At 42.7% G+C, this 27,070-nt stretch overlaps 1 protein-coding gene across 3 annotated transcripts; it reads left to right on the top strand.

The window, feature by feature from the left end:
- Positions 1–965: 965 nt before the first annotated feature.
- Positions 966–27,070, top strand: LOC124119171 (calpain-A-like). 3 transcript variants are annotated; one of them, XM_046481596.2, is made up of 19 exons: positions 966–1,465; positions 7,936–8,005; positions 8,709–8,961; positions 9,605–9,773; positions 10,179–10,265; positions 11,011–11,105; positions 11,856–11,933; positions 13,997–14,163; positions 14,620–14,783; positions 15,446–15,657; positions 17,339–17,375; positions 18,518–18,526; positions 20,380–20,512; positions 21,131–21,189; positions 21,341–21,409; positions 23,023–23,101; positions 24,282–24,398; positions 25,117–25,154; positions 25,749–27,070. In XM_046481596.2, the coding sequence occupies exons 1-19, from the start codon at positions 1,244–1,246 to the stop codon at positions 25,773–25,775; spliced, it is 2,085 nt and encodes a 694-aa protein (XP_046337552.1). In that variant the 5' UTR covers positions 966–1,243; the 3' UTR covers positions 25,776–27,070. The 3 variants fall into 3 exon arrangements, with proteins under 3 accessions (XP_046337552.1, XP_046337551.1, XP_046337553.1); XM_046481595.2 differs by lacking the exon at positions 18,518–18,526 and adding an exon at positions 17,770–17,835; XM_046481597.2 differs by lacking the exon at positions 18,518–18,526.

Below are 27,070 nucleotides of genomic sequence, written 5' to 3'. Positions count from 1 at the left end.
GTGTGTGTGTGTGTGTGTGTGTGTGTGTGCTTGTACTAGTCCGGACTGATGCCGATTTATAGTGCTAGCACACTGAGATACCGCAGTTTAACATGAATACCCCACTCAGACACAGTAAAACTGTCTCCGAGCCGACCAGTCCTTGTTGCATTGCATGACATCCAGCTTACTGCATCCGGAATACCGTTTGACTGGGCTCGAAACCCGGAGCACCACAAATATCCATAATTACATTTTAAACACGTAAGGCAGACACGTATTATAGTGAGTGAGTGAGGTAACAGTCTGGCTCAAGGCTTTAGATTTTCTTATGATAATATTTCGAGTGAGTGAGTGAGTTGGGTTTAACGCCGCTTTTAACATTATTCCAGTTATATCACGGCGTGTCAGCTTAATGTGGGAGGAAAGCCCGAAGTGATGCAGGTCTCAGGCGTTTACCACTTCGGTGAAACCCAGGAGCACGGGTATGGTGCTGACAAACCTAGAAACTGGGGGGGAACTGGGATTCGAACCCACAATCATAGGTTTCTGGCGTGCCCAAGGGACGCAACTCTGCACAGCGAATCGCGGCGCCTTAGACGACTGGGCCACCCGTGCCCCCGACACGCATCGTAACTGCGATATTGGTTTGTTACTATTTTAACAGCTACCATTTCAATTTTGAGTGTGTTCCTGACTCATAAGTTGAAACAGAAAATCATTTCTTCTGTTAAAGTTTCATTCCATTTGTAAGTATTGTTTCATAAAACTTTGGATATTCATTAAAAACGTACTGTTCCGCTATTGTGTGCGTGCGTGCGTCGGTCCCTCGCTACCTCCCTACCGCAATGGGTGTCAGAAAAGAATGCAGATCTGACATGAGTAAAACTACATATCAAACACATAAAGAACTAAGTTTGAAAGCAGACCACGAGGTGCAGCAGAGCTTGAGAAGCGTCCCCGTTACCAATAAAATGTGACCCCACGACCCATTCTAAGTTTCCGAGTCTAGGCCTGCCCGTCTTCACACGTACAAGGAGGACACGATATGTTTGTTTGTTATTGTCAGTGTCTGTAATCACCACGGGAATGTTACATTGTTTCAACAGCGACTCCTTAACCTTGGAGTAATAGAGGGCTTCGTGTTGACACAGGACCTGTTCTCAAGTGCGATGGCATAAACTGCCTCGCTGAATGGTACTTATTCCGTGAGCGGGAATTTGATCAATCTTGCCTATTATATTTCCACCGATCTGTCGCCACAATGTATCAAACGCGCTACCGCTTCGTCATCTCCGGACGCAAACCTCGCAGGTCCATGAGGCAGCATCACATCACCGGCGTCGTTAGTCAGAACTATGAGGAAATCAAAAGGAATTGCCTGGCGAGGCGTACACTTTTTGAGGATCCCGAGTTCCCTGCGGAGAGCAGCTCGCTATATTACAGCCAGCCACCGAAACGGCGAGTAGAGTGGAAGCGACCCAAAGTAAGTCTAGCGCACTTTGCTATTTCATGCCATTCTTATCTTAACGTGAAGATGCACTTTCTCTCCACCCGTGTCTATCATTCTCTAGTGCTTGCATTGCTGCATCTCGGTGGCTTGTGTAATCAAGTTGTCATCTGTATCTGATAAAAATTGCAGTTTCAGATCAGAACTTTTGATATCACCTACCATCAAAACTAAGTGGTGTTATCGCATCCTCTCTTTCTCCTCGTGCGCTGTCATATCTCCCACATGCTAAAAACCGTTGTCGTTTTCGATCTGACAGGTGTAATCAACATTTTTTACCGATAAAATAGAATATATTTGCAGGTAGCTGATTACGTACATATTTTCCAAAAATAGTTTATTATTCGTCGCCAAGATGAGATATAGAATGAAACAATACATTCTTTAGACACAGTGTCAGACTTTGCGGTATATCCCGTAGCCTCCATGCTGGAGCGACATATTCAACAGCTGATATAAACGAGGAACAAACGGCAGGGTGTTGTAATGGCGGTCATATCAATCTATACATTATAAACTTAACGGGAGTCGTTATTCTGAAAGCCTACTTCGTGCATAGATCCTCCCTGTAGTCAGAACATAGACTTGCTGGAACAGATATAAAAGGATTACTTGTGGCCGCATGTATTCATATCTATTTATAAGATCAAATTTATTATTTTTCACTATGAATAATTAGTAATTCAGGTCGCTTTCAGGCTTCTTGTGTGTGAGGGGGTAACAGCCAGCAGGAAAGTGACTACTGTACGTAAAGAGGAAAACATGCCACTGTATGTTATCCTGAAAGTGATTTATGTGGACTGATACTGACATCGATCAAACCGGACACGTGGTTGACCGGTTATACCACGAGCTTCTGTCACTCCTCGTTATAACGCCTTGTTATGTTAACGGTGATTTTCTTTATCATATTTCATTCCTCACTCAGAACGTCAAAGATGGCATGATGTAAATTCTTCACTTAAATGGAAAGATACAGTGAACCCTCGTTATTCCAGGACTAGTGGACCTCTATTATTCCGACGGGTTCGGATCAGAACCCCTGTAATTCAGTGATCCCCCGTTATCCTGAGGTCCGGAAACTGTGAACCAGCGTTATTCCGGGGTTTCACTGTATGCACAAATCTCTGTCTTCATGATTTCCAGTCATGTTTACGTTTAGGTGAATTTACAAGATTGCTGTGTTAAGTTTGACCTTTTAAACATAATAATCTGACGTCACGAAATATGATACGATTGTGTCTATCGTAACCGAATTCTACATTGATATAATAAAATGCTAAACATGATACTTGAAATGAATCAAAATGAGTGTTTGATATTGATCAGTGTGAAATGTACATATACACACATGTATATCGCCAATAAATACACCATATTCTAACGAAACTATTATCACCTACGCCATTTGGCGCCGTCTAACACTTTATATTACCACCTAGCGCTTTATAAAGTACGCAACCTGTAACTATATAATGCCATCCGTCGCATACTAAATCTGCAAATACCACCTGACGCTATATATTGCCAAATATATAACGCCACCTATAACGTTATATGTTGTACCTACTAACGGTAAATGTTCTCACGTAACCCCATCTTACGCCTCGTAACGCTGTACCACGCTGTGCAGAGTTGCCTCCCTTAAGTGAGGCATGCTGCAATGATCGTGGGTTCGAATCCCAGCTCCGCCCTAGTTTTGATCATTAGTTTATCAGCAACATACCCGGTCCCCCAAAGTGGTAAAATCAAAGACCAGGGCCCCGTTCCAAAAAGCGACCTAAGCCCAAGGACCGACGTAAGTCTGTGTTAAGGAATGGGAGTTACGATTGTCTTGACGCTACGACCGCTTTGTGGAACAGGACCCTGCATTATCTCTGGCTTTGCCCCCATAGCTGTACAACCAAATGCTGTTCATTACAACCTGTAACGATATATGACGCCATTTTACGCCTGCAACGCTATATAACGCCATTTTACGCCTGTAACGCTTTATAACGCCATTTTACGCCTGTAACGCTACATAACGCCATTTTACACCTGTAACGATATATAACGCCATTTTACGCCTGTAACGCTACATAACGCCATTTTACGCCTGTAACGCTATATAACGCCATTTTACGCCTGTAACGCATTATAACGCCATTTTACGCCTGTAACGCATTATAACGCCATTTTACACCTGTAACGATATATAACGCCATTTTACGCCTGTAACGCTATATAACGCCATTTTACGCCATGCGCCGAGTGAGCTTATATATCAATTTGCTAACGCAGCGTTAAACGACATCTACTCAGTCCATTGTGTCCACACGTGGCATGAACATCCTTATTCTTGTGTACCTATTTCCATAATGCCTACACTAAATGCAGAATGCCTTCTCAATTGTACCGTGTAATCTGCGTACATGATCAATTCAACATTATGTGTGCACGTTATTCAAAACATCGTACGAATAGATACCTTTCTATAATTAAAGGTAATACGGATCTGCCCATCATGTATATTTGGCAAACTGTTGTAAAGTCGTAATATACCTTTGAGAGTGTTCGCTTGTTGCATGACAGACTGTCGATAATGTGGCGTTATTAAATGCGGTTTGGGGAGCAGCATGTTACGTATATTGATTAGGTATGAAGTTGACATACAGCGTTCATCTATTGATGATTGTATTAGGCGCCTGTTCTCAGTGCGCGAGTATAGACGTGTGCAGGTGTTGCATTATCGGGACAGGTATCAGGTAGGGGAACGAACCTTGCAGCCAAGGGCGGATAGGTAAACAGGATCTAGCCGTCAGACACACAACCGTAGGGATCGACCATTTTGGATCTCATTTTCACTGCATCCACCATGACTTCACCCCCTGGTTTAAATAGGTTAATGGTGTAGTCGTTAGGCTTGTAAAGACGTTGTTTGATGAGGTCAAAGGCAGTAAAACTCAGCAAATGGATCTATGAATGGATCAGCACCAATTCCAACACGATCTGTAAGACTATCCATGCACCTTGACACCTCATCTGACAAAACACTCAAAAGTTAACACTCAGACAAATGTTTGAAACACCTCCAATACCATTGTGTTTTGTTGGGTTAGTTGGGGCAGGCGACTAAAGGGATCAGGGGGAGTGGTAGCCTAAAGTCTAAGGAATCTGAAGTCGCTGTGCAGAGTTGCGTCCCTTAAGCGTGCCACGATCCTATGATCTGGGTTAGTCAACATCATAACCATGCTCGTTGGTTTCACCAAAGTGATAAACGTCAAAGACCTGTCTCACTTCTTGCTATCCTCCATTAGGCTGTCACGCTGTGATATAACTGAATTGCTTTCCAATGCTGCGTAAAAAACAACTCACTCACCCCAACGGCATCGAACACCAATCTGGAACTGAGCAACCAAGCGGCGTAAAACACAACTCACTGACTCCCTCACGCCTCGAAAGGAAAGCTGACATTGAATTACCACCTCACATAGAGCTAGACTTACAGGAGTTGTACGGTACCAGCAACTTTATCGCTTCTGATGTATGATAATGGAGAGACGACATATGTACATTAATTAGCTGGCATCGCGTTGCATACCTAGCTGCCATGTGTTATGTGGTGGGTCTGGGAGAAATGTGTAACGATTTATAAAGAATAAATACTTTCAGAATTAATCATTTTCCCAATATTATGATAATGGTCTTTTATACTACTTACTGTGCAGTTTTAAATGCTTACAGATACCCCCTTGAAAATCCAGGTTAGAATTGGTCTTAAAAAGTCCATGTTTGTTACAAGGGGCGACTTGCGGGACCAGGCTTGCTGACTTGATTGATACATGTCATCGTATCCAAAATGCGTGGATCTATGCTCATAATGTCAATCACTGGATTGTCTGGCCCAGGCTCGATTATTTACAGACCGCCCTTATAGTAGGAATATTGCTGAGTGCGGCGATAAAAAACAGACAAACAAACGATGAGACTAAGGCAAGCATTTTAAAGTTGGTACCGATAGGAGTGAGTCTGTGGTATATTGTATTGTGCTGTGTTGTTATGGGGTATTTGTATCTTGTTCATACTCCTGTTAAAGCGGGGCTCGGTTCAGCGAATTGGCAGTCCCAGCTAGTTTGATTCAAGAATGAACCACTTTTTTACCTGCTTACTGACTTTTTTCTATAGTTTTAATGTATATAAATATTTTAGTTAATAATAACACTTATCACAAATATACAACGTTTTAAGGGTTTTTTTAAAATCACTAAATAACAACGTTTAGACCTATACTGCCAATGAGCCAATATTCCAGTAATTGCACAGCGGCCTCGTCTAGTCAAGCTGGGTGATATCATAAACAAAGATCCACGTACGATGAAACACAATGATCCAGGCCACAATTTGTGATCATTCGAGCCTACTTTTGGTCGGCAATCAGCAGAGACGTATCTAGACCTGCTCAGAGGCCGATTGTCGGCCCCGCGTCTGGAGTGAATGCCATTAAAAATTCCCAAATTGGAATTAAACATTTCCCAATTAATGCTGTTATAGCTGTAACTAATGTTATGGCCTTGTAAAGGTGTGATAACAACGTCGTTATAAAGGAAAAGGCTTTATAGCTTTGTTAAACGTTATTGCATTCAGTACAATGTTAAAATGTAATGTTAAAATCCCAATGAATTTCGCGAAAAAAGAACTTAAATAATAATCCCAATTTTGAACAATATAACGACTTTTCCCAAATGTGCCTACCAAGGGCAGTTTGTTTGGAATCCCAGATAAATAACTGAACCACGACATTGATTTTGGGGACCGACCCACTGTGTGTAAAAGGCGAGGAACTGTTTCATTGCCCTTGTCCTTGCATAGGAACGTGGTGACAATTACTGGGGTTGAGAAACCCCTATTAAAGTGTTGTTTATTGTGTGTATGTCAGAATAAGTTGTCTAATATCGAGGAAAAACAAATAAACTGACTCTGTCTGCTCTATACAGACAAGGATTCGAGCGGTGACATTTCAATTTTCAATCACATGTGTCTCGTCATAACAACGATAGCGCAGCTATATCTTTCAAACGTATAAAAGACGTTTAGTATCTGTTTTAAATGATTCAGATGCGAGTACACTTTTGCGTTATGGTAATTTCACTAAACGTAACAATAACGTATTCTGTTACGTACACCAATAATAATTCTGAACTTTTTCTTAATTATCCAAAGAAAGGCCTCGGTGGCTGACTTGGTAATGACATGTCATACGGTATGTGGGTTCGAATCCCAGGAACGGGGAACTTGTTATTGCAGGTATGACAGGTCGTATACTAGAGGCAGATGTTTATTGAGACTTACTAGAAAAGAAACAGGTTATTATAACGTTTGTGAAGACCTATTTCAGCGAATCCCTGGTTATGATAACGTTTGTGAAGACCTCTGTCAGCGGATACCAGGTTATTATTAAATTTATTTAGACCTTTTTCAGAGGACACCTTTTTATTATAACGTTTGTCAAGACCTATTTCGCAGAGACATGGTTATTATATTGTTTGTAAAGCCATATTTCACCTAATACCTGGGTAGTTATTTTAACGTTTGTAAAGACCTATTTCAGCGTTTTCCTTGTCATTTTAACGTTTGTAAAGACCAACTGCACATTTGGTTATTATAACGTTTGTAAAGACCTATTTCAGCCGATATCTGGTTATTATTAAGTTTGTAAAGACCTATTTCACAGATACATGGTTATTATAAAGTTTGTAAAGACCTGGTTCACGGATATCTGGTTATTGTAACGTTTGTAAAGACCTATTTCACCGAATACCAGGTTATTGTTTTAGTTTGTAAAGACCTATTTCACAGATAGATGGTTATTATAACTTTCGTAAAGACCTATATCAACGGAGTGACAGGCTTTGTATTATTAAGCATGAGAAAACACACCACAGGTGACGATAACGACAATAGTAACAATAATGTTATTATGTATATTAAATGCACAGTAGCGAGCACATCTCAATAGTTTAATTAGATGAAGTGGAAATTTAAGACCATATATTCGATGCTCTTGCAATCGGTCGCCCGGGGGGACGGGTGGCCCAGTCGTCTAAGACGCCGCGATTCGCTGTGCAGAGTTGCGTCCCTTGGGCACATCAGAAACCTATGATTATTTGGTTATTATGTTTCTAGGTTTGTCAGCACCATACCCGTGCTCGTGGGTTTCACCGAAGTGGTAAACGTCTGAGATCTGCATCACTTCGGGCTTTCCTCCCACATTTAGCTGACACGCTGTAATACTGTTTAAAGTGGCGTTAAACCCAACTAACTCACTCACGCACTGCCATCGGTGGCCCGTTTGTCTGATTGGTTGTTATCACATTCACCACGCGTCGCCTTAGTATGTACTGTATTCCTTGCTACCTGTGGTGTAAACCACAGACTCACTGATAAAACTGTGTTTCTTGTTGCAGGAGATATGCCCGAACCCCCAGTGGATCGATGAGGGAGCCAGCAGGTTCGACGTGGTTCAGGGAGAGCTCGGTAGGCTGTCCTGTTCACAACGTTGTGCCACGATCCCAGCGCTACGATTTCCGTATCTCCATGTTTTGTACGCTGGGCCAACGGCTTCGCTCCATTTAGTGATCTTATCGCTATAGCTATCGCAGTCAGTGAAAAGCATGGGCTTTCTGGCGACCGTTTCGCTAAAATCGCTTTGTGGATGCGTCCCTGGTTAATTTCAAAGAACCTATCTCTCAGGCAGGTCACTACAAACATCTTTGAGGTCATTGACGAGGGCAGTAAGAAACACAGCCTTAATTATCCAGTGTAGTATAAATGAAGAATCTCACCCAAGTCGCTTTTGATATGAAATATATCTACACATAGGCTTGCCGAGGAGTCTTTTGTCGACGAGTGTTGATATATTTGATATCAAAAGACACAAGGGTGAGATTCTATTCAGAGCCTTTAGTGATGTCAATTGATTGTGACGTCATGGTAACAATGACGTCTTAGTAGTCTGCAAAGCATTGTGATGCAATTTCATTGCAGCGATATCTACAATGTAGATATCGCTTGATCTCACCCAAGCGATATCTCCTGTGGGAGCCAGTTTTGGATGATAAATGTCCATTCAGTTATCATAAATACATCATGTGTATAATTTATAGTACCCCTTATACACGTGAAGTGTCCATTGCGTTGTTTAGTACACCTTAGCACATCCTACACCTTGTGTTTCCAGACGACTGTTGGATGATAGCAGCAGTAGCATCACTCACCTGCGACCAGAAGCTGTTCTCCAGAGTTGTCCCCCCTGACCAGAGTTTCCAACATGGCTACTGTGGAGCGTTCCGGTTCCGGCTGTGGTACCAGGGCGAGTGGCTGGACGTGGTGGTGGACGACCGACTGCCCACCTACCGCGGTCAACTCATCTACATGCACTCGGACACACAGATGGAGTTCTGGAGCGCTCTGTTAGAGAAGGCGTATGCCAAGTGAGTCATAATTATAAAAACTAAATGACGTCCAGATGGAAACAGTGGCTATTAACTAACTCACTTCACCAATTTGCATACTACAAACTCCCTGAACTTAGGACGTGCAAGATACATTCACAATACACCCAAGGAACCTTCTAAACGAGGGACAATAATCAAAGAATCTCGGGTAAATGAGCGAATGAATATAGAAATAACGTGGAATTACGTTCGGCTGGAACGTTAGAAATATTGGACTAGACTAACATCTAGTCTCTGAAATGAACATATCGTACAGAAAAAAACAGTTGTTCAGTTATCTTAATACAAATGTAATAAAAGGGAGCCCAGTGACTCTCTTCATTTTCAGATACTGCAGTAATCTAGACTTACCAAACATTATAGACTTGCATGGGCTGTATTTGATATATATTTGTATCAGGGTCTGTAAGACTTATATTGGACATGTTTGTTGTCCTACTGCGGAATGCTTATTATAGAAGTGCACAACCAATTCGGGGGAGTGTTGGTGTTAAATGTGTGCTGAATTTGTTACCGTCGAAATATTTATTGTTGGTTCATGCCATGAGATAAAGCGATTCTCTAAAGGCAAGCGTCTCTGTAAGATGTCTCATGCATACCCAATGCATTCCTTTGTCAGGTTGCACGGGTCATTCGAATCGCTGAAGGGCGGGTCCGCGCACGAGGCAATGGAGGACTTCACGGGGGGTTTGGCGGAAGTGTTTTCTCTGAAGGAATGGCCAGCCAACCTCCTCCAGATCATGCTGAAGTCTCACGAAAGATCGGCGCTCATGGCCTGCTCAATCGATGTAAGAACAGTTGGAGTTTTCAGAAATCAGAATTCGATATATCCATCTAAAGACATGTAGTAAAAAGAAGGATTTTCGTAACCTTGGTAATACATATTACAATTCGACACTTAGTCCTGCACGTTGACTGTGGAATATTTGTATATTTTATTAAATTATTTGTTTTAATTTGGAGGGAAATGTATCGTGTAACGACAGATTTCATAGACTTAATGTTAATGTGGGGTTTTAATGAATATTTATCAGAACGTAATAATCATGGCGCCAGTATGCGGAAAGATATTGAATCATAGCAGCTTTCTAACTAATGTTTAATGTATAAAATATATATTGAAAAATATATTTTATATAATTTTGATAAGATATTAACTGCGTGCTTTTATGTGTAAGTCTTTTTTTTTGTAGTATGACGGACAGACGGTAGATCAGCATCACCGCCTTGACAACGGCCTAATCGTGGGCCACGCCTACAGCCTTACATCTATCAGACAGGTACTGCCGCAGCAGCAGGAACAACGTTATCACTGTCTAGAGGTTAAAGTGTTCACTCGTCAAACCGAATCCACGGGTTCGATTCTCCACATGGGTACTATTTATGAAGCCCATTTCTGGTGTCCACCGCCGTGATACTGCTGGATTATTGCTAAAAGCGGCGTAAAACCATACTCACTTACAGCACTATGCTTTGGTTTGGTTGGTTGGTTGGTTGGTTGGTTGGTTGTTTAACGCCGCACTCAGCAATATTCAAGCTATATGACGGCGGTCTGTAAATAATCGAGTCTGGACCAGACAATCCAGTGATTAATATCATGAGCATCGATCCACGCAATTGGGATCGATGATATGCATCAACCAAGTCAGCGAGTCTGACCACCCGATCTCGTTAGTCGCCTCTTTCGACAAGCATAGTCGCCTGTTACGGCAAGCATGGGTTGCTGAAGACCTATTCTACCCCGGATCTTTACGGGTATACAGTACTATGCCAGTTGTAAACTAGTACTGCGCTTATGCTTCTCTCATACCTTCCTTGTTCCATATGTATATAGATGTTTTATAAGTGTGTAACTTTAAACCAATATATTTTTATTATTTCTGCTGTTTGTTTTTAAATTAAGATCATCTTCAAGCTGACCGATTGTAACTATGTACAAGATCATATTTTAGATGATATACGACTGGAATGTGTGTCAGTTTGGGTTCATCTTGAGAAATATATTATGTTGTTTATATGTTCAAGATCGACGTGGATGGCTCTGGAAATCACGTGACCCTCGTCCGCGTTAGGAACCCCTGGGGTAACGACAAGGAGTGGAATGGGGCTTGGAGTGACAGGTAGATGCATGGAAACATCCCTTACATTGAAGGATCTGAACACATTTCACTGATACTTCTCTTGGGACTTCTGTTATAATGATGATTTTTTAACACCTCCGTTGTCTATTGGATAAAGCCTCTGCCCGGAGGTCGGAAGGTCGGTATTCCCCTTCCGCGTCGTACAAAACGACGCTAAACGATTCTACTTATTGTTTCCCTGCCTGGAGCTCGGCGCATTATTTTAAAGAGATAAGACAGAGACTGGTCTACTCTGAGTCCGTACACTATGTCTGAGTAGGGTATTCATGTTTAACTGCAAAATGGTATCTCAGTGGGCTAGCACTATAAAACCGGCATAAGTATAGGCTAGTTCAAGCAGCCACACACACGCGCGCACACACTCTCACACACACGTACGTCTGCATGCACGTCGCTATATGTGCAGTAATCTTGAACGCAACGTTAAACCCAATTTTACCTCGCCTATGTTTTTTTAATCCCAGAAATCACATTCCATGCCAAGACAAAACCTGAAACCAGCGATAATCAGCTGAAGCAATGTCCTCAATGTCATGTCCAATGGCGCATGTCCTCATAAGTATGATGTAAGCGACATTTGGATTAAACAGGAATATTTTCGAAGAAACTTCTGTGTTGATCTTTAAATGATTATGTGTCTGCTTTCTTCGGACGATTCATTAAAATTCGAATAGGTTGCTTATCCCCCAAACTGAGGTGTTGTCCAAGAAGATGAAGTGACTGTTTCAGGTCCCAGGAGTGGGAGAGACTGCCACAGCACAAGAAGGAGAGTCTCGGACTCACATTTGACGACGACGGCGAGTTCTGGTTAGTTCACATAAACATCATTCCCGGCATACACTGTAAAGACCACGGGCGACAACTCTAGAGTAGTGCAAGCTCCTTCCCAGCGCGTGACACCTTCGTTACACTCTCGGTAACATCGCGATAGAGCTCCGCGAACGAACTATCGCTGTGAGGAGCTTGAGAGTAGTGCAAGCTCCTCACAGCGATAGTACGTTTCCGGAGCTCTCTATACTATCGCTGCCACCAGTCAAAACTCCCCACTTTGAGTTGGCCACAACCATGCTTGGAGTTGAACTCGCAACCGAATAACCGTTATGTTTACAAACAAGTGACGACTGTCGTGACGCCGAATACACTTATCGCTGCTAAATTACTTTCTTCGTTGTTGTCAATTTGAATTTCTGTTTCATTAAAACTATCGTGTTCTTGATATAGTAAGAATGTAAGGGAGAAGTTGGTTGATTTTCCGTTAGTCTGCAATCTCGAACCAATCTGATTATCAAAACAACAAAGTAAATTCATCTGGAAAACATGGTCAGTCGTAAACCTTTTCAAATTGAAATATGATGGCATTCCCAAAGACATAAACAAAAGTATAAACGTTACTACATATGGGGTTGGAGGGCAAATTTCAAGATTCTTGAAATGGCCGCGCCCACACTGGTGGCAGCGATGTTACTGAGAGTGTAACGAAGGTGTCACGCGCTGGGAAGGAGCTTGACACTGTAAAGACCACGGGCGACAACTCTAGAGTAGTGCAAGCTCCTTCCCAGCGCGTGACACCTTCGTTACACTCTCGGTAACATCGCGATCTCCGCGAACGAACTATCGCTGTGAGGAGCTTGAGAGTAGTGCAAGCTCCTCACAGCGATAGTACGTTCCCGGAGCTCTCTATACTATCGCTGCCACCAGTCAAAACTCCCCACTTTGAATAGGTGGCCACAACCATGCTTGGAGTTGAACTCGCAACCGAATGACCGTTATGTTTACAAACAAGTGACGACTGTCGTGACGCCGAATACACTTATCGCTGCTAAATTACTTTCTTCGTTGTTGTCAATTTGAATTTCTGTTTCATTAAAACTATCGTGTTATTGATATAGTAAGAATGTAAGGGAGAGGTTGGTTGATTTTCCGTTAGTCTGCAATCTCGAACCAATCTGATTATCAAAACAACAAAGTAAATTCATCTGGAAAACATGGTCAGTCGTAAACCTTTTCAAACTGAAATATGATGACATTCCCAAAGACATAAAAAGAAGTATAAACGTTACTACATATGGGGTTGGAGGGCAAATTTCAAGATTCTTGTAATGGCCGCGCCCACACTGGTGGCAGCGATGTTACCGAGAGTGTAACGAAGGTGTCACGCGCTGGGAAGGAGCTTGAGAGTAGTGGTGCCAAGGGAGGTAACTCCAGTTTGTTCGCGCCGGAACGACCCAGGCGACTCCTAAGATGCTACATGTATTTATATTTGATATAGCCACTTAGAGAATGAGTTGATGAAACATCCCAGTATTCTTCATTGGTTCTCATAAATAGTATTCAGACTGAAGGAGTGTGTGTTTGAGGAGGTTATAGTAGGTTATCTTACGGAATGGTCAATCAGTTATGATCGTCGGAAGGCTCATTCTCGATATATTTTAATTTGTCTCAGACCCTCAGTTGTGAGGTGTTGGTGGTATCGAAACTGCCAGTCAAAGTAAAGTATACACTAGAAAACTGGATATGACAAATATTAACAAACATTATTTAGCTGAAATAGTCATTGAAACATTGAAAACGTAAGATCCAAAATATGATACCCATATCAAATACATCACCATCGAATAATCATTATTTGTTTCATTTTAAGACACCATCAAACATGGGTGTATGCTTTTTCCCCCTTTAGGTGAGATATTAGTGTGTTGGCCTGCATCGACGATAACTGAGTTTGATTCCGTGGGTGGGTCCACGTTTTGACTGCTTCCATAGTGTCACTTAAAGCAAAACAAGGTCTCCGAGGTTATCTGAACTGAAATTGTCCGTCAACATAAATGTTTTTTTGAATGATGCTCTCAGATGTGTTTTGTCTGGTACAGGATGAATTTGTTTGACTTCCTGAGCCACTTCTCCGAGCTGGAGATATGTAACCTTGACCCGGTGTGCAACGAGAGCGCAGTCTCCGTCAAGAGGTGGGAGGTCACGACCCACACCGGAAGTTGGGTCAAACACGTCAGTGCTGGAGGTTGCCGAGGAAACCACCCAGGTACATAACCATCAGTCTTGCTCATCGTCAATACTTCAGGGTCACACTGCGCTCCTTCCGTCACCCGTGAATACATACGGCCAATATATGGTGTTCTTCATTAAGCTGTATATTTTGCAAGTTGGAGGTTCTGAACAACTTAACCCTTCAAGCAAAAATAAGGGGGTGCGTTAGTACTCCACACTACAATATGAATATTTATATGCATTTATTTTTGTTTTACGTCATCTGTCTGGTCCACTTGAAATGGAATCTGAAGGATAATGTAACGTATCGAATCCCCTGATTGCCCAACTTGATATAAAGATCTTCATCAAACAACGATATCAAGAGTCTGAAATCTTGTACCCGCAAATGTTATGGTTTCAGAGCCTGCGTGTAACATACTCAGGGTTTCGACTGAACTGAACTAAACAAATACAATACTTTTCTTTCTGTATTGTAATTCCTCTATAGAAACCTTCTGGACGAACCCCCAGTTCCGCGTGACGCTGACTGACCCTGACGAGACGGATGACGAGGACGAGTGCACGGTGATCGTGGCACTGCTGCAGAAAGACAGGAGGAAGAAGCGGCAGGAGGGAGTCGACCTGCTCCAGATCGGCTACATCATATATCAGGTAGCCCAGTCCCAAGGCATTACACATACGGCAACGGCATACAACAAGAGAACAGAACCGTGAAGATCCGGGATAGAATAGGTCTCCAGAAACCCATGCTTGCCATAAAAGGCGACTATGCTTGTCGCAAGAGGCGACTAACGGGATCGGGTGGTCAGGCTCGCCGACTTGGTTGATGCATGTCATCGATCCCAATTGTGTGGATTGATGCTCATGATGTCAATCACTGGATTGTCTGGTCCAGACTCGATTATTTACAGACCGCCGTCATATAGCCGGAATATTGCTGAGTGCGGTGTTAAACAACAAACAATCAAACTAGAGAACAGCCCAATGGTCTGTTCAGAGCTGCGTCCTTTATATCCGTGTCGGGGTCCAATGATTGTGGGTTCGAATCCCATATTTGCTTATAGTATGCTACTTGGGTTCCTACAAACAACACATTATGTGTACATATGCCATACACTGACTTAGTTGGAATCCTTTTTTATTTATTCTCTAGGGTCTGGGAGACATCCTAACACAGGCCGATATAGTTGTTATATTGCAGACTACGGCGCCAAACTGCATTCACTCACTCACTCGAACACTATTAGGGCAAAGGATGTTTTATATTAGATTCTCATTTATTTTCGATCAGTTTATGGTTTTATTTCCACTAGCTGAAAAACAATCACCAAGGTCCGCTGGATAAGAACTTCTTTCTCTACAACGCATCCGTGGCGAAGTCACCACCTTTCATCAACAGACGCGAGACTTGTGGGAGGCACAAACTGCTCCCTGGAAATTACGTCATCATTCCCTCCACATTCAATCCTAACCAGGAGGGGGACTTCCTGCTGCGCATCTTCACAGAGAAGGCCAAGGAGACTCAGTAAGTCGCGGCCAAAGAGTGAGACACAGTCCACGTGCATGTTTGTCAACTCGCAAACGATACTGCCGGCCAAACGAAAGCATATTTTTTAAAAGCGATCTGACCAAATAATTACAAACGTTACCAAACGTTACTAGGCTATAAAAAAAACGCCGAACTGTGAGCTTTATAGAAACCAGGGAATATTTGGAGTGCATCATATCTCCATTTTAGTATGGTATATACCCTGGTCCCATTCGCCACCGTGCCCGTGAAGATCTCGGTCAGAATAGGTCTTCAGTTGATTTCCAGATCTCGAGGATAAAAATCATGTGCTAGGTTAGTGACAGGAGAGCTGAAGCGGGTGACGTCACTTGCGAAACGAAGACATTGTGGCGAATGTCATCCAGTATATTTATTGAAATAGAACGTGGATATGACAAACTACTGAACGCAATACCGAAATCCACCGTTGGAATTCCGGATAATGATAGATCCACAGTAATATAACCAACGCTTGCCTTAAGAGGCGACTAAATGGAGCGGGTGGTCAGGCTTGGTGACTTGGTTGATTACGTTTCTCAACGGCCTGGTTCATTCCGTCTGTCAATCACTGGTTGTCTGGCCGAGATTCCATTATTTATAGCTTTAAGATTGCTGACTGAGGCCTTACAAAAAACAACCAAAAAACAACAACGCAAAGCATCCATGACAGCTAGGGTTACTAATTCTTTGATTGCCACAAGAGAATGAATGAATGAATGAATGAATGAATGAATGAATGAATGAACAGCCGTAGATTTACAAACTCTGATATGCTCAGAGCAAATGCAATGTGCTGGTATTTATATAGATGAGTATGTCTCCCAGCAGGTTACCCCAGGATGAATATCCTTGTGTTTAATTGTCATACCATAGTCACAATATTCACCAATATGAATTGACACAAATATTATTGTCACAAATATTATTAGCATTTGTCTATATCAAATTATTAGTAATCACTTCGTACAGAACGCTGAAGAAAAACAAATACGTTTATCCAACCTTACACATGAATGTCGGATTGGCTGAGACCCAATCTATTATTGTCATTGTACCCCGCTAACAAACTGTAAGGTATATTTCTTATGCTCCTCGCTGCAATTGCCGAACTGTTGGCATTGCATTTGCAACATACCAACCGTATTTTTATATCTCGAAATAATTATGTAAGACGTCATTCTTCGGATATTTACGATTTATTCCGAATGAAATAGATAGAGGCGAAATAACTAAGTTTGTTTCCTGTCGTCTGCCATAAATGCCTAACTGTGGTGTTGTTACCGACTCGGGCGAAAGCATGCATGCATAAGACATACTTGCAAGATAATTAGGTGTGCGGTAAGAAAAATTCGTTGTCCACCAGTACCACGGGTGACGTGGGTTGATGCGCCCTCTATTTTACTTTGTGTTTATGTAGTTCAGGTTATAATACATCAGGGGCGGTGGGATAGCCTAGTGGTTAGAGTGTTCGCTCGTCACACCTCAGACCCGGGTTCGATTCCACACCTGGGTATAATGTGTGGAGACCTTTACTTGTGTCCCCCGCCGTGATATTGCTGGAAAATTGCTAACAGCGGCGTAAAATCATACTCACTCACTCACTCACTATAATACACCATGAGTACAACTGGTTTCATGTTCGTGTTGCGCATTGCAGGGAACTGGATGAGGAAACCAGGTTTATGGAAATCGAGGTGAGTGTTCTCAAAGTAATAATCCGCGTGAAAGTGCAGCAGAACGCAACCATAGAGCTGTTTGGTTTATAGTGAACTAGGAATCCCAAAGGAATTTCAAGAAAGGGACGTTTACGACTTTTGTGAAACCCACGAACATGGCGATAGTACTGACACACCAGCGATCATGATTTGAGCGCCTGGTCTTTGGATTCGAACCTGAAGGCACCACTGCCCCATTCTGTATCTTCAAAACAAAATGTATTTTTGTAGTAAGTTCAGACGCTTGGTGTATTGTGTCATGTTGCATGGTCCAGAATAAGATTACACTAATGACTAACGTTTTTGTGAATACCCCTGCATGGTGTTCGAGATTCTGTTTTGACCTCGAAGTATCTGTGTAAATTGTGTGTAGATCCATACTTGTAATCTACAAGCGTTGGTAGGAGGTCCCAACGCTTTAACCCAACCGTCGGACTCCGTGAGTATTGACAGCCAGTCGTTCGTTGGTCTATGTGGAGTAGGAATGGAGCCATCTTCCCGAGGCAAGAGAGTTAGCTGACTTTAAAAGTCCAGTTTCCACCCTTGCCGAACTGGGCTGGAATTCCTTAGCTCGATCGTAGCGCCACCAGTGGCTATTACCAGTTATGTCCCTTCTAAGCCTCTCCTATGGACCAATCAGATACCACCTCTCGTATCACTTGCATTTGTTTCAAACAAAATGGCGGCGCCCAGTCAAGGACGATCTGATCGATAATCAATATCTGTATTGTGATAAAATGGATCTTACATAGCGAAATGCATCAAATCACGAGAGCACCTTGATAAACCATAAAAAGATTTGGAAAATATCTGTTGACAACGAGTTGGCGGTGCACATGCTTTGAAAATCTTGCAATCGACCGAAATCTGCACGACAGTTTACGAACCGGATTTTGATTTCTTTGATTGGGCTATGCAAAGACTCGTTAGTCCAGCCAAAATGTAACTCCATAATACCAGCCTAATTCGGCAAGGGTGGAAACTGAACTTATATAGTCAGTCAACTCTCTTGCCTCTGGAAGATGGAATGGACCAGGTGTGGTGGTTTCCCATGCACAGGACATTGTGTACCCATTTGATGCACAATCATTTTCACTCGTTCAGTGCACCTTCCATTTCAGAATAACTACGTAAGTATCCTTATGAACACTTACTTCCCAGTTTCTCACAGAACAAGCCAGTATAAGTTCACTTATATTCTATATACTTTATGTACTTTAATATACTTAAACCATGTAATGTTAACCCTAAGGCTTCACAGTAACATTGGCTATATTCGTATAATGAGTTTTCTATAAACGAAGTCCGTTTTCATTTTATTCTTATGCGCTTTGAACCTGCTACAACCTTTGGGTACGAGGAATTCAGGGGTCAACGGAGGGTATTCGGGATTCAGGGATCAACGGAGGGTATTCGAGATTCAGGGGTAAACGGAGGGTATTCGAGATTCAGGGGTCAACTGAGGGTATTCGGGATTCAGGGGTCAACAGAGGGTATTCGGGATTCAGCATTGTCCTACGCGGGACGACAATATAATCATTTTTGGTATGCAGATTAAACATTATTTTTATAATGTTCAACGGAAAAAAAAACCTTCGACATTTAATTTCAGTAATTTAAATTCAAATCATACCCATTTATGACCTAGGATAGTGTTCCATAGGTTTTCGTCTGTGATCAACATTCTGTCTTTGTAGAGTGAATTCTGACACTGAGATTTACGTTGTATTCGTGATTCAGGGTTGAACAAATGAAATTTAGAGTAAAAACTTGGATGGGATTCGGGAGAGAGGTTGTGCGTGCGTGCGTGCGTGCGTGCGTGCGTGCGTACTTGTGTGCGTGTATGTTTTGGCACACTCCGCTTCATAAGCCTCATATATTCACTCACTATCTAACATTTTCACGCATGCGTTTTTGGCTCTCAACTAGATTAGACATTATCACAAGAATGATGGCTAGATCATTCTTCCTCGTCCAACAGACTCCCAGGCATGAAGTGTAGAATGTACCCACCTTCTAACAGCATGGTTCCTGTGCGCGATTTGCTTGTTGCATTTACTGCATCTAACACCCAGCTGCTGCAGCCAAGCCCGGGGAGACCGGAAGTCTTGATGCGTTGTTTTTGGATTATTTCCCTTTTATCCTCTTTGACCTTGCAAACATGTTTATTCATCACAGTTTTTCTCCTACTTATGTATATTTAATGACCAGTATCCCTGGCATTTTACTACTGAAATCAATACTGGGACGTCATAGTTCCCTAGTGTTCCATGCTTGTCGCCAAAGCCGGTTTAGATGAGGATCAGTAGTTACAATGTGTGAAACTTGTATGTCATCGTAACCTGACGGCGTTGAATGGTGCATGCGCTATCAACCCAGATTACATCAGTCCTAAACAGGACGCCCTGATAAGGTGGTAATGATGTTTGAAACACCATCCTCTCATACGTACTCAATCGGAATTGCCTCAATTAGTTAACATGTTGACCCTCAATATGGGCAGTAGTAGAATGATCTGGTATTTCTGGGGGCACGGGTGGCCCAGTTGTCTAAGGCGCCGCGATTCGCTGTGCAGAGTTGCGTCCCCTGGGCACGCCAGAAACCTATGATTGTGGGTTCGAATCCCGGTTCGCCCCGATTATGCTTCTAGGTTTGTCAGCACCATACCCGTGCTCGTGGATTTCACCGAAGTGGTAAACGTCTGAGACCTGCATCACTTCGGGCTTTCCTCACACATTAAGCTGACACGCCGTGATATAACTGGAATACTGTTAAAAGAGGCGTTAAACCCAACTCACTCACTCTGGTATTTCTGATAATAAACAGCATGGTTATTTATAATACACGTTCATGCCATACCATAGTGTATAATAGGTAATAAAAGCCCGAAGTCGTGATTCATCCAACAACTGCTAGTACTCAGACTCGGCACAATGTCCGCCCCTGGTAGTTGTGTACATTTCCTCTCACCACTTCCCGACAGCCGCCGCCCCCGACGTCAGCAGATAGCCGGGAGCAGGAAGAACGCCTGGCCAGGTTCCGCACCATCGCCGGAGACGACATGGAGGTCGACGCCTACGAGCTGCAGGAAGTCCTCAACTTTGCCTTCACGAAAAGTAGGGGATTATTAACGGCACTAGTTTAGGGGTATGGGAACATAGACACCACGCATACTTAAGTTATAGGAATTGTGGAACCACGCGTGTGCCTTGGGGTATAGGAATCAGGCAGGTCCCATGTAGGTATTCATTTTTGTATCTCTGACACATGAAAAGAAAGGCCCCCTGGAGATTCCGGGTTAAAACGGGTGGCTTGTATTAATGCTGTGATTGTCGTAAAAAGCGACTCAAACTGGTCGGGTGAGGTAAATTATTGCGTGCTGACGGCGTGGGACGTTACTGCGAGGTATTATTAATATACAGGATGCCGTAATATAACTGCAACATTCACTCACTAAGTCGCTGAACAGAAAGATTTAATAAAACCCAAATCAACAAACATTTACAATGTACACTCACAAATCATCGTAAAATTACAATGGGGACTCGAGCCAAAGGAAAGAGCGAGTCCTGTCGAGGATCAAAGCTTACAACGAACACGAAGGAAACGGTTCCTCATATTGTACAAGATGTGAGCAAAATTCCATTGTAGATTAGCGAAGTGTCATTAATAGAAATACCCATTAGTTACATTTCCAGATTTTATAGCAAATGTATTTTCCATTTTGTTTTCAGAGTTCGTGTTCCCGGGGTTTTCTATTGACGTCTGCCGGAGTATGGTGGCATTGCATGATGTATCCTTTGGGGCTGTGAGATAAACGAAGCACATTTACGCCATTGAAGCATGGCATAGTTCCATTTATTAATTAATAACAACCGTCTTTAAAATTGGTAAATCGTAGACCATTGACGGTAAGGTTGAATGTCCTTAACCTTTACTCCCAGGGTGACCTTTCTGGAAAGCTTGGATTCGAGGAGTTCCGAGATTTGTGGGCTGACCTTAAGAGATGGGAGGTAAGTGCCGTTGTGAGAAGTGTTAGTGAGTGAGTATGGTTTTACGCCGCTTTTAGCAATATCATTGCGGGGGACACCAGAAATGGGCTTCACACACTGTACCCATGTCGGGAATCGAACCCGGGTCTGCGGCGTGACGAACGAACGCTTTGAACACTAGACTACCCGACCGCCCCTTGGAGGTGTTAAAGTGAGACTGGACTCAGGCCTATTGGCATCCTCTACATCTCCAGGGCTCTCATTGGTTAACCTGTTAGTGTAGGCTTACGGCCATGCCAGCCCTGGACATATAGAGGATTGCTTATTGGATACAAGTCATTCAGGGGCGATGGGATGAGCCTTGTGGCTGAAGCATTTGCTTGTCACGCCGAAGGCCCGAGTTCGATTCCCACATTGGTAAATTGTGCGAAGCCCACTGCTGGTGTCCCACGCCGTGATAGTTGAAATATTGCTGGAGGCGTAAATACATACCAACTCACGCTCACTCAAATCATTCCAACACACATTGTATGACTGTTGCTCAAATTGTATGTATCTGAATATAGCGGTTTGTGATTATCCTAATTATTACAGCGGGGCCTCCTTGATCCACAAATCCGATCTTCTTGGTTATTATTGGTAAAGTTACGTGTATGCAATGTGGCATTACTCCGTCACTATAATGAAGACATTTATTAATCGGGACAATTTTAGGGCGGGCGCTACCATCCGGATTAAGGGGGTTCCAATGTACTCAGTTTGACACAAGTTACCAACTTACAGCCTGCTCAGACTAGACCTAGTCTTGCAATAGGCTTCCCACCCCTGGGCGTAGTCCACAGTCATCTTTGCTCCTCGGAGCTCCCAGAAGCCACTGCGCGCGATTGCAGCTGAACTGTTAAGACCTGTTGTCCTATTTGCTTACCGGGGTAGAATAGGTCTTCAGCAACACATACGTGACGTAAAAGGGGACTATGCTTGTCGTAAGAGACGACTAACGGGATCGGGTGGTCAGGCTCGCTGACTTGGTTGATGCATGTCATCGTATCCCAATTGCGTGGATGGATACGTATGATATCAATCTCTGAATTGTCTCGCCAAGGCTCGCATATTTACAGACCGCCGTCATATAGCTCGAATATTGCTGAGTGCGGCGTTAAACAACAAACAATCCAAACCAAACCTATTCTGGACTTCGTTACTCTGAAACCCTCGCCTCGGGAAATTTTAATTAGGGTCAGAATGATATTTTACAGTGTAGGAAACGGCGGTTTTCTGTATACAATATGGTCGACATGTGACGGTTTCGACGATAAATTGTATTGTACTTGCGGTCTTGCTTTCACCTTGCTCGTAAACGGATGTCGTGATATGATATATCAGTTTCTAAACTAGTGTCCTAATATTGCTTTGGATCCTGGGAATTTTTTTATGTAAGAAGGAGAAATCAGACTGAGCTATTTTTTGGTTGAGACAGAATACTGTTTCAGTCAGTACTGCCAGACATCCAGTCGTTTAACCTGAACTCTGCAAGGAGAAGACAAACGTGGTACGGCGCTTGTGGGAGGTGATGGTGAAATGGGGTTTAACGTGGCACCTTGTAGTAATGCTCTCATGATTGACGTATGTTGCAGGGCGTGTTCAGGGAGTATGACATTGACCGGAGCGGATCCTTCAACTCCTATGAGCTCAGACTGGCTCTCAACTCCGTAGGTAAGTGAGACAACCTCACGAGAGACTGGCTCTCAACTCAGTGGGCAATGACTGAAATTGAGGGTCAAGGTTATTAAACCGGAAGTATAATTCGCTTGTTGAGGTAGCTGGCTTTAATTTTAAATATAATGCACCGGAAGTAATGCCATTTACCAGAAATGGTTGTATGACCATATTTGGATGGACAGTGTCGTCATTACTTTCTTATGTAGGTAGCTAGAGACATGGGATTGGAGATACTGATCACTGCGGGGGACACCAGAAATGGGCTTCACACATTGTACCCTTGTCGGGAATCGAACCCGGGTCTGCGGCGTGACGAACGAACGCTTTGAACACTGGGCGACCCGACCGCCCCGGGGAGGTGTTAAAGTGAGATGTCATTAGATTCGAATGGATATCATTAGAGCGGTCTTGCATATGATTTTCGTATCCAAGTAGCGAGAGGAATGGTCATTAGATCTGAAATACATTTTGGGACCTCAGTATGTAGGCTAGAGGGTCATCTGTGTTTAGGTTGTTGTATTAGGCAAGTACTTTACCCAAACCAAAGGTAAGGAAATCACACTTGAAATGCATGGTTGCACCACGGTCCTAAATAACGGTTGTTAAGGTCCACGGTTGCATATAGGGGCCAACCATTCTATATTCTTGGAGGGATGGGATGTTATCGTAAAAGTAAATTGTCCTTGATAATGCTTGGAAAAAATAATTAGGTGGTGTATTGTCTGTCACAAAAATACATTGTTTCGAGATATATTTTCAAAAGTATATTAAGTCTCATAGTTATATATGATTTTTAAAAAATCAGGTTTTGCATCCTCAGCTGAAAAAATACAAAATCCCAGCATCCCACCCCCCCCCCCCCCCCCCCCCCCCCCCCCCCCTCCCAAATATTAAATGGTCGGTCCCTCGTTAATTCTGGTTCCTTAAATAAAAGGGTGTGAAGGGACTGCCTCTCGTTAAGCTACAGTTTTCTATTTGGTACAACTTGCTATCATACCTCCAACCTACTGATGTTTGTCAAATAACCTCCTTTTTTCTCTACAACATTCAAATTTCAAAATATGGCTGGCCCCGAAATACATCTCTGTCGATGCATATGGCGACAGACATTGTTCTTGTGTTTATGACGTCCCTCGTGTTTGCAACCCATTAAGACATTGTGTATCCCGGGCAGGTTTCCGGTTGAGTAATCGCACCTTTCAGTCGATCGTGATGCGATACAGCAACAAGACCGGCCAGATTGAGTTCGGAGACTTCATTGTGTGTGCAGTGAGGCTAAAGACAATGATTGGTAAGTAGGCTTACTGGTTTAATCAAATCCAACTTCTGCATACTGTCCTCAGCATACTATGCTGATCACAAGAGGCTACCTCATGGATCGAATGGTCAGGCTCAGTGACTTTGTGATAGCGTGTCAGCGTACCCCGACAACGGTGTTCATAATATCAATCACTAGTTTGGCTGGTCCAGACTTGATTACTTAAACGTCAAATAGCTATATTATTGCTCTTAAACAACACACCAAATCAAAACCATAGCAAATATCATGGTTTAATATGTCTATGAATAGGATTATTTATGTTGTGATAATAACAGGTCAGTCCATTTAGAGTGAGTGAGTAAGCGAGTTGGGTTTAACGCCGCTTTTAACAGTATTCCAGTTATATCACGGCGTGTCAGCTTAATTTGGGAGGAAAGCCCGAAGTGATGCAGGTCTCAGACGTTTACCACTTCGGTATGGTGCTGACGAACCTAGAAACAACTGGGGCGAACCGGGATTCGAACCCACAATCATAGGTTTCTGGCGTGCCCAAGGGACGCAACTCTGCACAGCGAATCGCGGCGCCTTAGACGACTGGGCCATCCGTGCCCCCGAGTCCATTTAGAAAGTGCTTCAAATATCTACCTATATGATAAACTCGAAGCGCAGATTGTTCATAAAACTAGAAAAAAACATTTTCACTCGATTGTCTGCAGTTATCTGAATGAATGATGTTATTCTTTTACAGAGGCACACAGAACAGCAGATTTCAACAAAATTGATAACGTGAGTGTTTTACTGCCGATAGACAAACAATCTCATTGAAATCAGATCTTAGTTCTCGCTACCGCTAAACAAAGATCTGAGGACATCCCATTACGGGTCATGTCAGAGCGACCTTGCGCGAACTTTGATTGACCAATGGAACGACTGACGAGGAGCCAATCAGAAGGCAGCTTACTCGTGCTTTACGGCACTAATTTCAAATTGGCGACTACGCTTCGAAACATATTTTGACAAAATCTCGATTAAAAATTTGAAACCTGAACAAAAGAACATTCTGAAATGGCTAATAGATGGTCTAGATTGTATGGATTCAGTCGTTATCCCCGTAACTATCGTTCGGAATTCCTCCATGTAAAACGTTTTCGGGGTTGCATGATAAGAAATCACATTCCGACTGTCACTTTCATGATCTGGTAAGCGTCGCTCTGATTGGTCGGGTGAAAGGATGTCCTCAGATCTTTGTTTAGCGGTAGCGAGAACTAAGATCTGATTTTAATGACATTGATAGACAAATCCATTCAGTTTAAATTAAGTCACCATGTTCATCATCTACCTCAATGCCGACCAGTTACAATCTTTCCCTGACTGTTTCAGTTCATTCAAACCACGATGTATTCATGAGCAGACGTTACACGAACTTCCGTTTCCTGTCTCGTGTCACTATGGTGATCCAAGAAGTGTCAACTGGTATTACGTCTCAAACACGCGTCCGGAATGAATAATACTCGGTGTTGGTGCAGTAACGCCAACTGGGACCCCCGATTCCACCAATTGTGAGCAGGCGAAATGCAATCAAATGTGTTAGGTAGAATTGCAAGAAGTGTCTATTTAGGCATGAAGCCAATAATGGTCTGACCATTTTAGTATTCAAGAGGCTTGCCTTTTTTGTTCGAGACAAATATTTTATCGATCATTACTTCATACGAAAAGAATCTCAGAAAGTAGAAGTGGAACACACTGTTTTTCAGGGCATCCAGTATGGCTAGCATGTTAAAATTTTAGGCGAAATATTTTTTCTGATACTTTATTTTGAAAATACCATTCCCGCAGAATGGTCGGTCCATAACATTGACATGTTGAAATCATTTCGTATGCTCTTACTTACCTTTCGTTCGTGCATAGTGTGCATGATAAGATTTTCTACGGTTGAGGTAGAACTGAAATTATTTGATCCTTTTTGCTCTGTATTGGAAGCTAATTTTACACACGGGATATGTTTCTCCCCCAATCATAATAGTCGTCTCCATATCGGCCGTCTTTCATTGGTTAATGTGATCACGTGGTATATAAACCACTCCGATGAAACCGCATTGTGCCTGTGCGATTATAAGATTTGTAGCACGGGTTGCGAGCGGTACCTTTGATCTTACCCGTGCTGTATCATGGTAGTAAGAGCACGGTTTGTTAAAGATTATTACCATTGGCTGATGCCAAGATCAGCAAGCCCCGCCTACTAGCTTGAGAAATTTCAAACTTACAATGTTTCTTTAGTGTTGTACAGTGTTCAAGAGTAATAACGTAAATAAACAACAACAAAAAATAGAAATGTTTATAACTTAATTAAAAGATTACAATGTAACTGTCAAACATAAAAACAACTGGACACAGAACGCATTTTGCTAAATTCGGAAAATTAATAGTTGACATTTCTAATGTGCCTTTGAAAATTCCAAAGTTTACACTTGATTTAACAATTAGATTAAAAGTTAAACGTTAACGTTAAAAGTTAACGTCATATTATACGTCACTAAATTTTACACAAACTCGCGCAGTTTTGGAATGACCGTCGCAACCCGTGCTACTAGTCACTTACAACACACCCATCTACACGTTGTTTGGGCAGTAAGAGCACGGTTTGGCTTGGCATTTGATTGACAGACAAAAGGACCGAGGGGCGGAGCCCCGAGGTGATCCTT

This window comes from Haliotis rufescens, unplaced genomic scaffold, assembly GCF_023055435.1.
Source record: "Haliotis rufescens isolate VD_foot unplaced genomic scaffold, xgHalRufe1.0.p SCAF_73, whole genome shotgun sequence".
Lineage (NCBI taxonomy): Eukaryota > Metazoa > Mollusca > Gastropoda > Lepetellida > Haliotidae > Haliotis > Haliotis rufescens.
Note: the sequence above shows the minus strand (reverse complement) of the source record. Positions and strands in the feature narration are given on the sequence as shown.

Coding starts and splice junctions, on each gene's coding strand:
- LOC124119171 (XM_046481595.2), top strand. CDS start 1,244: ATGTATCAAACGCGCTACCGCTTCGTCATCTCCGGACGCAAACCTCGC. Junction 1,466..7,935: donor TAGAGTGGAAGCGACCCAAA/GTAAGTCTAGCG, acceptor TTCTTGTTGCAG/GAGATATGCCCGAACCCCCA. Junction 8,006..8,708: donor CGTGGTTCAGGGAGAGCTCG/GTAGGCTGTCCT, acceptor TTGTGTTTCCAG/ACGACTGTTGGATGATAGCA.